The 14,712-nt window shown below is 39.4% G+C and overlaps 1 protein-coding gene across 6 annotated transcripts in view; it reads left to right on the forward strand.

The window, feature by feature from the left end:
* The window catches only part of DIS3L2 (DIS3 like 3'-5' exoribonuclease 2), a 483,331-nt gene that overhangs the window by 222,346 nt on the left and 246,273 nt on the right, over positions 1 to 14,712 (forward strand). For all 6 annotated transcript variants that reach the window (XM_037848473.1, XM_037848472.1, XM_037848477.1 and 3 more), the window contains exon 7: positions 11,610 to 11,710. In XM_037848473.1, the coding sequence (XP_037704401.1) occupies positions 11,610 to 11,710 (101 nt within the window). The remainder of the gene's footprint in view (positions 1 to 11,609; positions 11,711 to 14,712) is intronic.

The raw sequence follows: 14,712 nt of genomic DNA on the forward strand, positions 1-14,712 counted from the left end.
AGTTTGTGAAGATTATTTGGAGTGCATAGAACACGGTGCCTGGCATGCTCGGGGCTGCTGTCTGGCAATGCCATCCCCATTTGGTACTCCCCTGGAACTGGGAACACTGAGCTTTGTGGGTAGTGGGGATCCTCCACCTTCCCTAGCACTTACAACAGAAGTGTTTGGATTCTGTATTACAGGGAAAACAAAAGCTGCCTGCCGAGAACCCCCTGGGCTTTCGGCCACCAGACTTAAACATGGCCTTTCTTCCCTTTATTTTCATACAATGAAGTTGGCATTCTGCTGTTCATCTGCCTGAGGTTAATCCCTTCCCTTGGGTACTGGATCCCATCCCTTCCTGCCCATGGAGCCCTCCCTTTCTTAATTGTATCCTCTTCAACCACACCTTCTTTAACAGGCTCATTCCCATCAGCAGTTAACCCTGTCCAAGCTTCCCTTATCTTAAAAAAATAAAATAATAAAAACCATGTCTCCCCTCACCCCATGGCTGCCACCCTGTATTATTCCACTCCTTCTCAGTCAGACTTCCTGAATCTATCCCACACCCTCATCTCCATCTCCACATTCCACCTCCCACCCAGTTTCCCATGCCAGCATTCTGACCCCGCTTCATCTCCTTCATTAAGGTCGCCTGTGACCTTGCCATTAACACTAGGCGCTGACCATGCTTTCCCTGTGGCACTGCTTCCTTTCTGCGGCTTCCGTGATCTCGCTCTATCTTGATTTTCCTCCTGCCTCTCTGACCACGCCTCAGTTTCCTTTGCCAGCTTTTCCACTTTTACTTTTCTTAAATGTTGGGGTTCTGCACTGTTCTGCCCTAGGCTCCCTTCCCTTCTAATTCTGACCAATTCCTGAAGAAACTGCTGTGCTCATTCATTTGCTCTCTGTACACAGGTGACTCCCTCATTTCTAGCTCCAGCCCAGGCCTTTCTCTTCAGCACCATAACTTAATATCTGATGCCTCCAAGTCAAGAAATCCCAGACTCTGATAGTTTCACAAGCTCTGGGGACTACCAATTTAGAAGGCTGAGCCGTCGATCTTGGGGCTTGCCCTTACGAAGTTTGTTACTGCAAAGGAGAGGCTAAGCCTACTTATGTGTCAAAGAGTCTCCCCCAGAGAACCTCTTTTGTAGCTTAGATGTGGCCTCTCTCTCTTAGCCCATTCGGCAGGTGAACTCACTGCCCTCCCCCCTATGTGGGACATGACTCCCAGGGGTGTAAATCTCCCTTGCAACGTGGAACATGACTCCTGGGGATGAGCCTGGACCTGGCATCGTGGGATTGAGAAAACCTTCTTGACCAAAAGGAGGAAGAGAAATGAAACAAAATAAAGTTTCAGTGGCTGACAGATTTCAAATGGAGTTGAGGACATTCTGGAGGTTATTCTTATGTGTTATATAGATATCCCTTTTTTGTTTTTAGTGTATTGGAATAGCTAGAAGGAAATACCTGAAACTGCTGAACTACAACCTAGTAGCCTTGATTCTGACCACGATTCTGAAGATGATTGTGTAACTATGTAACTTACAGGGTGTGACTGTGTGATTGTGAAAACCTTGTGGCTCACACTCCCTTTATCCAATGTATGGCCAGATGAGTAGAAAAATGGGGATAAAACTTAAACGAATAATAGGGGGGGATGGGGGAAGATGGGGGTGTTTGGGGTGTTCTTTTTTACTTTTATGTTTATTTAAAAAGAAAAAAAAAGAAAGAGTCCCAGACTGAACTTGTATCCCTCGCTGTTATCATTTGGCAGATTATAAAATTTAAAATTCTTGAGTGTCTGTCTATAACCAAAATATAGAATTTTTGGCAACCCATTTGAGCCCACCTCACATTCACCCATCTTTCTTCCAGACCCAATCATGCTTTCGTGGAAGGAGCTTTGACTTGGAGTCAGACTGGGTTCTGATGCCCCCTCCACTACCTTCTCCTTGAATGAACTCTGAAATAACTCATCACTACTGAATTAGTTCTTTTTTTTTTCATTTTTATTGAGATTGTTCAGATACCATACAATTATCCAAAGATCCAAAGTGTACAATCACTTGCCCCTGGGTACCCTCATACAGCTGTGCATCCATCACACTTAATTTTTGTTCAATTTTTGGAAACTTTTCATTACTCCAGACAAGAAATAAAGTGAAAGATGAAAAAAAAAAAAAAGAAAAGGAAACTCTAATCCTCCCCATCCCTAACCAACCCCCCTCAATTGTTGACTCGTAGTATTGATATAGTACATTTGTTACTGTTTATAAAAAAATGTTGAAATACTACTAACTGTAGTATATAGTTTGTAATAGGTATATAGTTCTTCCCTATATGTTCCTCTATTATTAACTTCTAATTGTATTGTCATCCATTTGTTTTGGTTCATGGAAGTGATTTCTAGTATTTGTACAGTTGATCATGGACATTGTCCACCATAGGATTCAGTTTTATACATTCCCATCTTTTGACCTCCAACTTTCCTTCTGGTGACATATATGACTCTGAGCTTCCCCTTTCCACCTCATTCACACACCATTTGGCGCTGTTAGTTATTCTCACATCTTGCTACCAACACCCCTGTTCATTTCCAAACATTTAAGTTCATCCTAATTGAACATTCTGCTCATACTAAGCAACCACTCCCCATTCTTAAGCCTCGTCCTATATCTTGGTACCTTATATTTCATGTCTATGAGTTTACATATTATAATTAGTTCCTATCAGTGAGACCCTGCAATAATTGTCCTAATGTGTCTGGCTTATTTCACTCAGTGTATTGCCCTTGAGGTTTTGTCATCAACCCATTTTTTTTTTTAATATGGTTTTGTTCACTCACCATACATTCCATCCCAAGTAAATAATCGATGGTTTTCTGCATGGTCATACATTTATGTGTTCACCACCTTCACCATTATCTACATAAGGGCATCTACATTTCTTCCACAAGGCAGGAGGGAGAGTCAAAGAAGGTAGAGAGGAAAAAGAAAGAGGAAAAAAAAAAGACAGCTAGGAAGCAGCAAAAGGAAAAATAACCTTAAATCAAAGTAGACTGAAGAATCAGACAATACCACCAATGTCAAGTGTCTAACATGCCTCCCCTATCCCCCCCTCTTATCTGCATTCACCTTGGTATATCACCTTTGTTACATTAAAGGAAGCATACTACAATGATTCTATTAGTTATAGTCTCTAGTTTATGCTGATTGCATCCCTCCCCCAGTGCCTCCCCATTTTTAACACCTTGCAAGGTTGACATTTGCTTGTTCTCCCTCGTAAAAGAACATATTTGTACATTTTATCACAATTGTTGAATACTCTAGATTTCACCAAGTTACACAGTCCCAGTCTTTATCTTTCCTCCTTTCTTGTGGTGTCTCACATGCTCCCCACCTTCCTCTCTCAACCGTATTCATAGTTACCTTTGTTCAGTGTACTTACATTGTTGTGCTACCATCTCCCCAAATTGTGTTCCAAACCATGCACTCCTGTCTACTATCACCCTGTAGTGCTCCCTTTAGTATTTCCTGTAGGACAAGTGTCTTGTTCACAAAGTCTCTCATTGTCTGTTTGTCAGAAAATATTTTGAGCTCTCCCTCATATTTGAAGGACAGCTTTGCTGGATACAGGATTCTTGGTTGGCTGTTTTTCTCTTTCAGTATCTTAAATATATCACACCACTTCCTTCTTGCCTCCATGGTTTCTGCTGAGAGATCCGCACATAGTCTTATTAAGCGTCCTTTGTATGTGATGGATCGCTTTTCTCTTGCTGCTTTCAGGATTCTCTCTTTGTCTTTGGCATTTGATAATCTGATTATTAAGTGTCTTGGCGTAGGCCTATTCATATCTCTTCTGTTTGGAGTACACTGCGCTTCTTGGATCTGTAATTTTATGTCTTTCATAAGAGATGGGAAATTTTCATTAATTATTTCCTCTATTATTGCTTCTGCCCCCTTTCCCTTCTCTTCTCCTTCTGGGACACCAATGATACATACATTATTGTACTTTGTTTCATCCTTGAGTTCCTGGAGACGTTGCTCATATTTTTTCATTCTTTTCTCCATCTGCTCCTTTGCGTGTAGGCTTTCAGGTGTTTTGTTCTCCAGTTCCTGAGTGTTTTCTTCTGCCTTTTGAGATCTGCTGTTGTATGTTTCCATTGTGTCTTTCATCTCCTGTGTTGTGCCCTTCATTTCCATAGATTCTACTAGTTGTTTTTTTGAACTTTTGATTTCTGCCGTATACATGCCCAGTGCTTCCTTTACAGCCTCTATCTCTTTTGCAATATCTTCTCTAAACTTTTTGAATTGATTTAGCATTAGTTGTTTAAATTCCTGTATCTCAGTTGAAGTGTACGTTTGTTCCTTTGACTGGGCCATAACTTTGTTTTTCTTAGTGTAGGTTGTAATTTTCTGTTGTCTAGGCATGGTTTCCTTGGTTATCCAAATCAGGTTTTCCCAGACCAGCACAGGCTCAAGTCCCAGAGGGAAGAAATATTCAGTATCTGGTTTCCCTGTGGGTGTGTCTTAGAAAATTGCTCCACCCTTTGATGCCTCAGGTCACTGTGCTTTTCTGCCCAGCAGGTGATGCCTGTTAGCCTATAATTCTTGACTGGTGTGAGGAGGTATGGCCATGTTCCCCCAGGCTCTGGGGTCTGGTTCTGAATGGAAAGGGCCCCAACCCTTTCCTCCTAGAGAAGACAGACCCCCCAGGTGGAGGTCATTAGCATTTCAATGGTCTCGCTCTCTGCTTGTGGTGTCTCCACCCTTCTCTGCTTCACAGCCCTGGAAACTGAAAATGACTGGGGCTTTCTCCACTGAGCTGAAAAAGAAACAGATAGTCCCCTTCAGACCCAGTCCAAGGCAACCCTCCGGCTCTCCAAGATCAGTCGTCACCCAAAGCCTCTGTCTGTTTTTTGGGGATGCGTACCTGTAGTGAGCAGTTCACACTCGCTACTTAAAACCCCAGTTGGAGCTCAGCTGAGCTATATTCGCTTGCTGGGGGAGAGCTTCTCTCTGGCACCACAGGCTTTGCAGCTCGGCCTATGGGGGAGGGGGTCTCCCAACTTGGATCCGCAGGTTTTACTTACAGATTTTATGCTGTGTTCTTGGGCATTCCTCCCAATTCAGGTTGGTGTATGATAAGTGGATGGTCTCATTTGTCCCCCGGCAGTTATTCTGGATTATTTACTAGTTGTTTCTGGTTTTTTGTAGTTGTTCCAGGGGGGCTACTTAGCTTCCACTCCTCTCTATGCCGCCATCTTGCCCCTCCTGAATTAGTTCTTAAACTATTTATTGCTGGTCTCTGAAACTCATAGTAGTGATACTTCTCTCATGGGGTTGCTGAGAAGAATCATTGGGACAATACCTGCCTCTTCTCTCTGTCCCTTGTGCTACTCCTTAATGTAAGCACTCCTCATTGGGCACTATCATAATAGGTTCCTTACTGTCTCTCTGTTTGTGTTTATTTAAAGATCGCTTCTGCCCCCTCCCCTATTTTCGCCCCATCACTGCCCCCCATCTACATTCTACACTGCCACCTGGAAGATATTTCTAAAATACAAATCCTAGGGACTTTCTGGTAACAGTAATGGTGAGAGCTGGATTATTCAGACCAAACTTCCTACTGAAATAACTAAAAAAAAAATCTGGATAAACTATAAAAACACATCTTCTGAAATCATCAAAAAGCTGGCAGGCATTATCAGGTTAAAACTATAATCTAGAACCCAGAGGACATTGCAGATACGGTATGGGGACCGAAATCAAAGCCCAGACTCCTCACGAGAAGTTGGGACCCTAAAGAGCTACAACATTAGGGTGAGGGTGGACCTGAAACATACAGCTTTCCTGTGGAATCACAGTCCAGGTTCAGGGTGATGGCCAACCAAGGACTTTCAAACCTTGAATTGGTTTGAGAACCGGTAGTCCCTCTGGGCGTCTGGCAAAATCAAATGGAAATTCCTTCAAGAGTTTCTTCTACCTAGGACTCAAATTATTCAATGACCAGCACATAAATATAACCAGGTGCCCAAGGAAACCAGACTCCAAGGGCAAAAACCATCAGAAACCACAAACAACAGAAACAGACTTGTAAAAACACCACTGGATATTGGAATCATCATGGTTTTGAAAACTATGTTTCCTATGTTTCAAGAAATAAAAGATAAGCTTGAAGATATTTGTAAGGAATAGGAAGCTTTGAAAAGTGACAGCAAATTGGAAAAAGAGCCTAATAAAACTTTTAGAAACCAGCATTACAGTAAAGGAATTAAAAACTCATTGGATAGGTTTGCCAACAGGTTGGATATGCTGGAGAGAAAATTAACAAACTAGAAGACAGGTAAGAAAAAATTATCCAGAGTATAGGATGGAGAAACAGATAGAAAATCCAGAGGAAAGGGCAACAGACATAGAGAATAGAATGAGAAGGTCTAAATAAATTTAATTAGAGTCCTAGAAGGAGATAAGAGAGAAAAATAGGCAAAGGTGAAATTTGAAAAGATAATAGCTGAGATTTTCCATTATATGTAAGTACCAATGCACAGATTCAAGAAGACCAGTGATTGCAACATAGAATTTAAAAGAAAGAACCCCTAAACTTAGATATATTCAAGTTGAAACTACTGAAAACCAGAGGCAAAGAGAAAATCTTAAAAGTAGCTAGAGAAAAAAAGACATTCTCTTCAAAGGAGCAATAGACTGACCATTGATGTCTCATCAAAATATGATTCTGATCATGTTATTCTACACTCAAAATTTCCAAAGGCTTTCCATCCCCGAATATAAAATACCTGCTCTTTAACATATCATATGAGGGCTTCCATGGTCTGGTCCCTGCAACCTGCTTAGACACCTAGAGTCTTTCCTCCCTCTCAGTTTACTCTTGATGATGTGCCTTTGCCCATGCTGTTCTCCATCTAGCTCCTTCTACCCAGCCTTCCCATTTTCAGCTCAGGGCTTAGCTGCCTTGTTAAACTCTGCCTGGCTCCCTTCTCATTGCCTTGTGCTCATTCCTTGCCAGCAGCCACCACCTCCATATCTTTTAAGTATTTGTTTGCATCTTTGTCTCACTTTTAACACAAGAGCTGTCTGAGGGGTGAGATGGAGTCACTCGCAGCGCCTGACTCTCCGTAGATATGCAGGACCTTCATTGGGTTGATACCAGCATTTCAGGGAAGTTGCGTAAGTGCTTAAATATCTTGACTGGGATTTTCAGTGGTTCCCTCCATAATGCCCTGGCTCCTGCTTGAGTGAAGACTGGTTCACCATCAGCACCAGGAACAAAGCATGCTTTCGTTGACTGGCTATGGGACTGGTTACATGACTTTGCCTCTTTATTATCTGTTTCCTCGGTGAAATTAGAATAATAACCACTTTACCGATAGTATCATTTGGTGTGGATCAAGGAGGTAAGAAGGTGAACATGCTTTGAAGACTCTTTCGCACCACTCAACTTCATTAGACTGTTTTAGCTTTATTTCAGAGTGGGAAACTTGCTTGGGCTGTGGATTTTGTGATGAAGGGAATTCATGGGTGAGTGAAGCCTTGGCCCTGGTAGGAGTTGAACATGGGGGTCCTAGGATGATCATCAGCACTCACTGTGCTGGGCAAGCTTGCAGCAGAAGCAAATGATTATTCACAGGGAACGTTACCTTGTGTCCATTAGAACTTCTGTTGTCATTTCTATGTTTTGTTGTGGAGAAGGGTCCCTAAAAGACATTTTTCTGATTGATGTGGAAAGATCTGAAAGGGACATATTTTCAATAACAAATGTATATTTCAGTTTTCATCAAGTTCTAACTGCAAATTGTAAATTTCCATGACCTTTTAGTTAGAGATGGAAAAAGCTTGGATTTTTCAGAGTTCATCACTCTTAATCTGATAGATTGAAACACATTTTTTGCCCTATTTTTGGCTGTTTCCTCCTCATTGACCTCATTAGAATCACAGTCTAATCAACTGAAAAAATTTTAACGTTTTTAAAGTGCTAAGAATCACCATACTTGTCAGTTTGTTGTTTCTATATAAGATGACCAAATCAGAATCGTTTTTCTTAGCAAAATAAGGTGTTGGATTTGTACTTGTTTTGCATAACTGGCAGTGCCAACCTCAACAGACAATGGCCTTTTACTTTTTAAATGTTTAAAATAGAAGCTTCAGATAGTCTGTAGAAATAGATTAGGATTTCACTGATTTTTCTTCTTAGAGTATTTCTCGGGGAATATAATGAACAGTTGCTTATATTAATAGTATATCTAATTTTTAGAAAATTTTCTTTTAAATGAAGAATCTTGGTAGTCACAGTTTCTAGAATTATTTGAACTTTAGAAGGGACTACAGAATGCTTGGGGCCAGCTCTGCCCTGATCTAGTAATTCATCACAGAGTTCTACTGCTCTGTCAAAGCTTTCTTCCTGATAATCAAATGTTTTTAACTTAAGCCCGTTTTTTTGTTATTAAGTCATTCACAGGTGATGAAGACATACTTAGCATCCTTCTCAGAAATGTCTCTCAAATCTTGCTTCTGTTCACCCTTACTGCCCCTATCTTTGATTCAGATTCTAATTGTATCTTGCCAGACTGTGACCCCAGCTTTCTGACTAAGGTCTCTGCTGCTGTTGTCTCTCCACTCAAGAGTACTACCAAATTCATAACCCTAAAGTATGTATATGATACATAACTCTCAAGAGAAAAAGTTCTCTGGCCCTTATAATGCCTTACAGGATAGTGTCCAGGCTTGCCAGTGTCATCTGTGTGTGTACCTGTGTGTTAGAAAATATGTTCTGCTGAGAATAGCATTAAATCCTAAAGTATCAATGGCTTAAGCAAGAAAGAATTTTATTTCTGTCTCACATAAAATAAGACCAGAGGTAGGCAGACTGGGGCTTGTAGGATAGCTCTACAGTCTTTGTGCTCATTTTCTCTACATCTGTGGCCTGTGGCCTCAGGGATCAAATGAGCACTAGAGGTCCAGCAGCTCCCCATTTGTGTGCCAGTAAATGATGCCTCCTTCAACCAGTTGCAGATGTCAGAACACTGGCAACAATCCTTTACTTCTCATATCTAATACTTCTTCAGCTCTCATATCTAAGAACCACCAAAGGTTATCAGTTAAGCTCCAAAACACATCTTAAATTGTCCTTTTAATTCCATCACTAACCTTTCTTGCCTGGACAGCTGCACTGACTCAGCCTGCTCTAGTCTCACCTCAGGCATTGTAATGTCACTTTTTTGCACAAAATCCTTAGCTAGCTACACCTTGCATTTAGCTTTAAATTTGGCATTCTTGTCATGCCTTGCAGTGTCCTCACCAGACTTGCTCCTATCTACTTCTCAGTATCTTCTCTTACCATGCTCATTCTTGCTCACTGCACTCCAGCCGCAAAGTCCGGTTCCGGTTCCTTGATCGTGCCAAGAACTTCCCACCTCCGCCCCTTCCCACAGGCCATTCTCCACCTGGGGTCTTTTGTCTCCCTCTTCACTCCTACACACACTATCTCATGTCTCAACTTTCAAATATCACTTCCTTAGAGGGCCTTTTCCTGACCTCTAATCATATGTGTTCTCTCCCCTTCTGCCTTTGTTCTGTTCCTTCCCTTCATTGTGTTCATCACAATTTATAATTTTATGTTTATTAAGTAATTATTTAATATCACTCCCACATTAGACTTCTTTTATTTACTACCAAACCTCACTGTTCAGTGAATGCATGTGGAATAAATGAATGAATAAATGAACTTGTGATTCAACAATCTCATGATTAAACAGTATGGTAGATTCTCTGATTAAATTGACAACTTTGCTATTCAGTGTGGCAAGAAGTAGTTGTTGGAAAACCATTAAGATGATTCATCTTTCCAGCCTGGCATTGTGTTTTTTCACATTCATATACCGTATCTATGATTCTCACTTGCAAAGCTATAAACTTCAATTTAATTTATTAAAACGTATCTACCAGGATTTCCTTATGAACACAGAACATGAAAAGGTCCTGTTCAGGTGTGATAGGTGAAAATCATAACTGGGCCCACTTCCCATGGTTTGCCCTCTTTTTTGGATGTGACCTGGCGTAACCTTTGTAACAGAAGACTTGCTTATTGGAATGGAATCTGAAGCAAAAGTCACTTTAAGATAGAGTCATCAGTGACTGTCACAGAAAGCTGTTTGCCCAGGATTGGGCTGTGTTGGAAAAACCATTCCTCTAACCCCTCTGTCTTGATTGCCAGCTTTTGAGGCTAGGGTATACTTGTTCATGGCAATTCCAGCCCCCTTCTCTTTCCTGCATTACCTTGTTCTGGAGAACATATTCACAGTACATGTTATGGAGAACAAACAGATCAACAACTTGTGTGGTTTATTTTCACCCTAAGATTATAAAAGCTGATGTTCTGGAAGCATCTGATGATTTTGGAACCCTGAACCATGTACTTGGATGATGTCCCTCTTTTACTGATGGACAGAGTGATCTACAATGGGAAGTCTTTTGTTTGTTTTTTCTCTTTGGAAAACAATGAGAATTCTGCTTTCAGTGGGCACTTTGGTAGGTAGGTGATTTCAGCCTAGATGGAAAAGCAAACAGTTGATCATTCTTAAGCCCCACTGGGTCAGATCATGTCAGTGTTTCCAGAGTATGCCCAGAATGGTAAAAGTTGGCTTTGAGCTGAGCCTTTGCTAAGAGGCAGCCAGTCCTAAAAGTATTTATTTAATTTTTTTGGCCTGGGTAATGTCTAAATGATGATAAGTACAAGTCTGCCTTAGCTATCTGGAGTGGGTCCCACATGAATTGGTTGTGACCTCTGTAATCCAGAAACTCCAAGATAGTTGGATAACAATATTTTGTGGGGAAAATCTAATGTAACAAGTGAAAATATAAAATATTAAATGTTCAGAAGTGAGTAATTTTCTGCTTTTGTTCGTAAGAGTTTTTAATACTTTTGGTACAAAGCCTAACTGCCTCTTTACTGTGGAGATGTGGTTTCAGTTTCTTGGGTGAATGTGCATTTTATAAGATTTTTTAAAAAGGAAATTAAACATTAAAAGACTTTAAGCTCTTCACTCTTTATATAATGTCACTAAGAAAAGCCAGGAAAATCAGGGTTGGGTTTTTTTAAATTTATTTAATAAATATAATCTATTTTCCACCATTTTGTTTGTTATGGCTGGTACCAAAATGCTTCTAAAAGTTAACTTTTATTTTTATTTTGTTTTATTTCAGCAGATGTGCATAATAAAGTAATCTATGTCTACTCTTCGTAAACATGTAGGTTTTTGGCGTTTGTATGCACAGGAGATTTAGTTTAATTCAGTGTAGTTTGCTGCTGTCCACTAGTATGAGGTTTAGTAAATGAATAACGACAAATGGATGAAATGTGGCCTGCTGAGGCTGTAAGTTCAGTGTGAGTATTAAAACAGGACATGATTGACCTTAGCCAAGTCACTTAAGCACTGTGGACCTGCGTTTCCTTTTCTGTAAAATGAGTAGTTTGGGGTAAATGGTATCCAAGAACCCTTCTAGCTCTGAATCCAAAATTCCAATGAGTCTGTGTACCTAATGGATATGCAAGTAATCAATTCCTCCTCTTTTCTCTCTCTTTTCCCTCCCCCCTCTCTGTAAATTTAGGAAAAGAGAAAACTGGTGCAGCAGTTACAGAAGAGGAGAACATCTCCACATCACAAGACACAAGAGTTTTTGCAGAGAAGTCACTGCAAAAATCAGCAAAGGTCATTGCCTACAGCTTTACTCCACTTGGCCAAATGGCTGTCACTGAAGCTACTTGTCGAAGGTTTCTCATGAGATGCAGTCAGGAATGTGGTTGGTCAGTTAATCAAAAAAGTCAGTGGAAGTAGGGAATCATAAAAATTGACTATTTTTAAATAACTTTAAACATATAAATATATATTAATTTGCCTGTCTTTGTTTGAAGGGCTAAGGTTTTTCCTTTGAGTATGAATATGTTGATTGGAGTTCTGTGTTACCTTTCTTGCTTAAACCACACTTGTAATGCCACATCTGAGATTTCCAGTTTTGGTTTATTTAAAGTGGAGTGAAAATTTAAACACTGGTTAAGCAATATGAAGGCAGACTCCCAGATTTTTACAGATTTTTGCTCCAGTTTTTTTTTTGTTGTCATGCCCATATCTAATTCAAAAGCAGATCTTTAATAAGTCTATCTTTTTTAGTTTCTCCTAAGCATTCAACTTAGTCGTCATAGAAACAACGATTTCTTTTGCACACCTGTTTCATTGTTTTGTAAAATGCAGGTATATTTTATGATTATATATGCTAGTGGCATGTTCAGGTGTGGGATCAAATACAGCTGACTTGAGCTACACAAATAGCTTGTGGTACAAAAAGTGGTGCAAGGGTAAAGTATAAAGTGTGGACTAACAGCATGAGGCACCACCAGCAGGTTTAAACTGGGAATGCGAAGTGTTGTCACTTAGTCCAGAACTTGTTAAGTGTATCTCCTGAGAATCCAGATAAGGAATTTTTTAATTATATTAAATATATGTTAAATATATATTAAATGTATGTTACCCCCATCTGCCCATCCAGTTATCTAGATCTTTCTTTCAGTAAGCATTGAGTACTAACCCAGGTACCAGGCAACATGCTAGGTGCTGAGGATTGTAATCAATGGAAAGCCTGTGGGCTAGATTTGTTTTGTTTGATCTGTGCAGCATTTAAAGTTTTTGTCCTAGTAGCTTACTTTAAAAATAATAATAATTGGTAGTGTTCACATAAAACAGTTAGACCTATGAAGTCTTCTCTTATCAGGAGAAAATATCCAGCAACACTAGACCACATTCCTAAATGACTTGAGTCAGTCAGAGCTGAATAGAGGCAAACCTCTGTAGATGGAACTTGTATTCTACAGTTTGCTACTGATTCCCACTGGTGCCCACCTTTTTAAAATTTTATTTTATTTTACTTTTAACCTGGCCATGTTGGCATTTCAGTGTGTGACCTCTGATCTAGAGCAGGGGCTGGTGAAGTACAGCCCAGGGGCCAAATTTAATCCACTTTTGATAGTTTTGTATGGCCATCAACCTATGAATGACTTTTACATTTTAAAATTACTGAAAAAAAATGAAAGAAGGATGTTTTGTGATGTGGAAACTATATGAAATTCAAATTTCAGTGTCCATAAATAAATTTTTATTGGAACACAATAAATATTGTCTGTAGCTGCTTTCATGTTATAATAGCAAGAGTTGAGTAGTTATGACAGAGGCCATATATGTACTACTGCTTGGCACACTACAAAACTCAGTGGCACAATTATCATAAAACAGCATTTCAAATGCCATATGTATTACCCTATTGTAACATTTTGTTACTTTTTATTATCTATTATGCATACCTATTGTGTCAAAATAAGAAAGGAAGAAAAAAGTGGACTTTGAATGTCACACTTTAAGGCACAGTAGAGTATGGGTTCTTTTGTTATCAAATTAAATAACAAAGCATTGTTTTGTTATTATGCACTGCCACTATAGCTGTGCTGAAAGAATATCATATATGTTGACATTACCAAACTAAGTACTCCTCACAGTATTCCCAGCTCACAGAAAAGCATAACTAGAAAAACTAGGGGGTTTAAAACAAAATATTACATCCCAGCAGAACTTCTTCATAAAAATAAAATATGAAAATAAGGTTGCAATCTAAGTATATTACAAGTGGCTTATTTATTAGCCAAGTAAGGTACATTGTTTGCTGATGGTGAATTAATTAAAATGTGTGTGATTGCAGCAGCTGAAGAAATGTGTCCAGAGAAAATAAACTTTTTAAGACTATTAGCCTTAAAAGCAATAACAGTTGCTCAAGAACTGAGGACATTGAGAGCAAGATCAAAGTCAATTAAAAAACAAGGTAGATGTTACCGTTACTGCTCAGTTGTTGTTTATTCAAAGAGTTAATGTTAAGTTGGAAGTAATTGAAGAATTGGCCTCTATGACTAGTTTGCATGGAAAAACTACAGGCAAGAGAAAATACTAATTCAGTACAAGTAGAATATAAGATGTATTACTCTGATAGTTGTTTAAAAAATGTGTGGAGCAGAAAAAGCTTAGTCAAACAAGCTCACAAAGCTTGTGAATATGTAAGATGTTTAAAGCTTACTGGTCTATATATTATCCAGCATGTACTTAGAAAATATTTTAATCCAACATGTATTATTGAAACAGTAATGTTGATAGTGAATTTCATTAGATCTCTTGGACTTAACCATCATTAACTACATGAGTTTTTGTCAGAAGTTGAAGCAGTGGTAAGATTTTATTGTGCTTTTGCATGTGTGTGCTCAGGGGTGTGACTGAAATGTTTTTGGATAAGAACTGCCCTCAAGTACTGTTATCAAACAATGAATGGCTTTGGAAATTGACTTTTGCCTCAGACTTGATAATCGTTTTTAATGAATTCAACTTTAAACTACAAGGCCAACAGCACTTATATGTGAAAATCATGCCCTGTAAAGTCATTTCCATGACAGCTAACATGAATCATAAGTAATTTCAAGCTGCTTTATACACTACCTGTGCTGTCAAAAATTAGAAGAAGAAGCAAGGACTTCTGGTTCAGACAAGATGGTGTAAACTCATTTCTCCTTGCTAGTCTCCTTGAAGTACAACTACACCCCTGGAAAACACACAAGAGGCAACCGAAGGAAAATTCTGAAGGATGAAAAGAGGAAGGTGAACTGCTAAGGGACTCCAGGACT

Source organism: Choloepus didactylus, chromosome 9 (genome assembly GCF_015220235.1).
Source record: "Choloepus didactylus isolate mChoDid1 chromosome 9, mChoDid1.pri, whole genome shotgun sequence".
Lineage (NCBI taxonomy): Eukaryota > Metazoa > Chordata > Mammalia > Pilosa > Megalonychidae > Choloepus > Choloepus didactylus.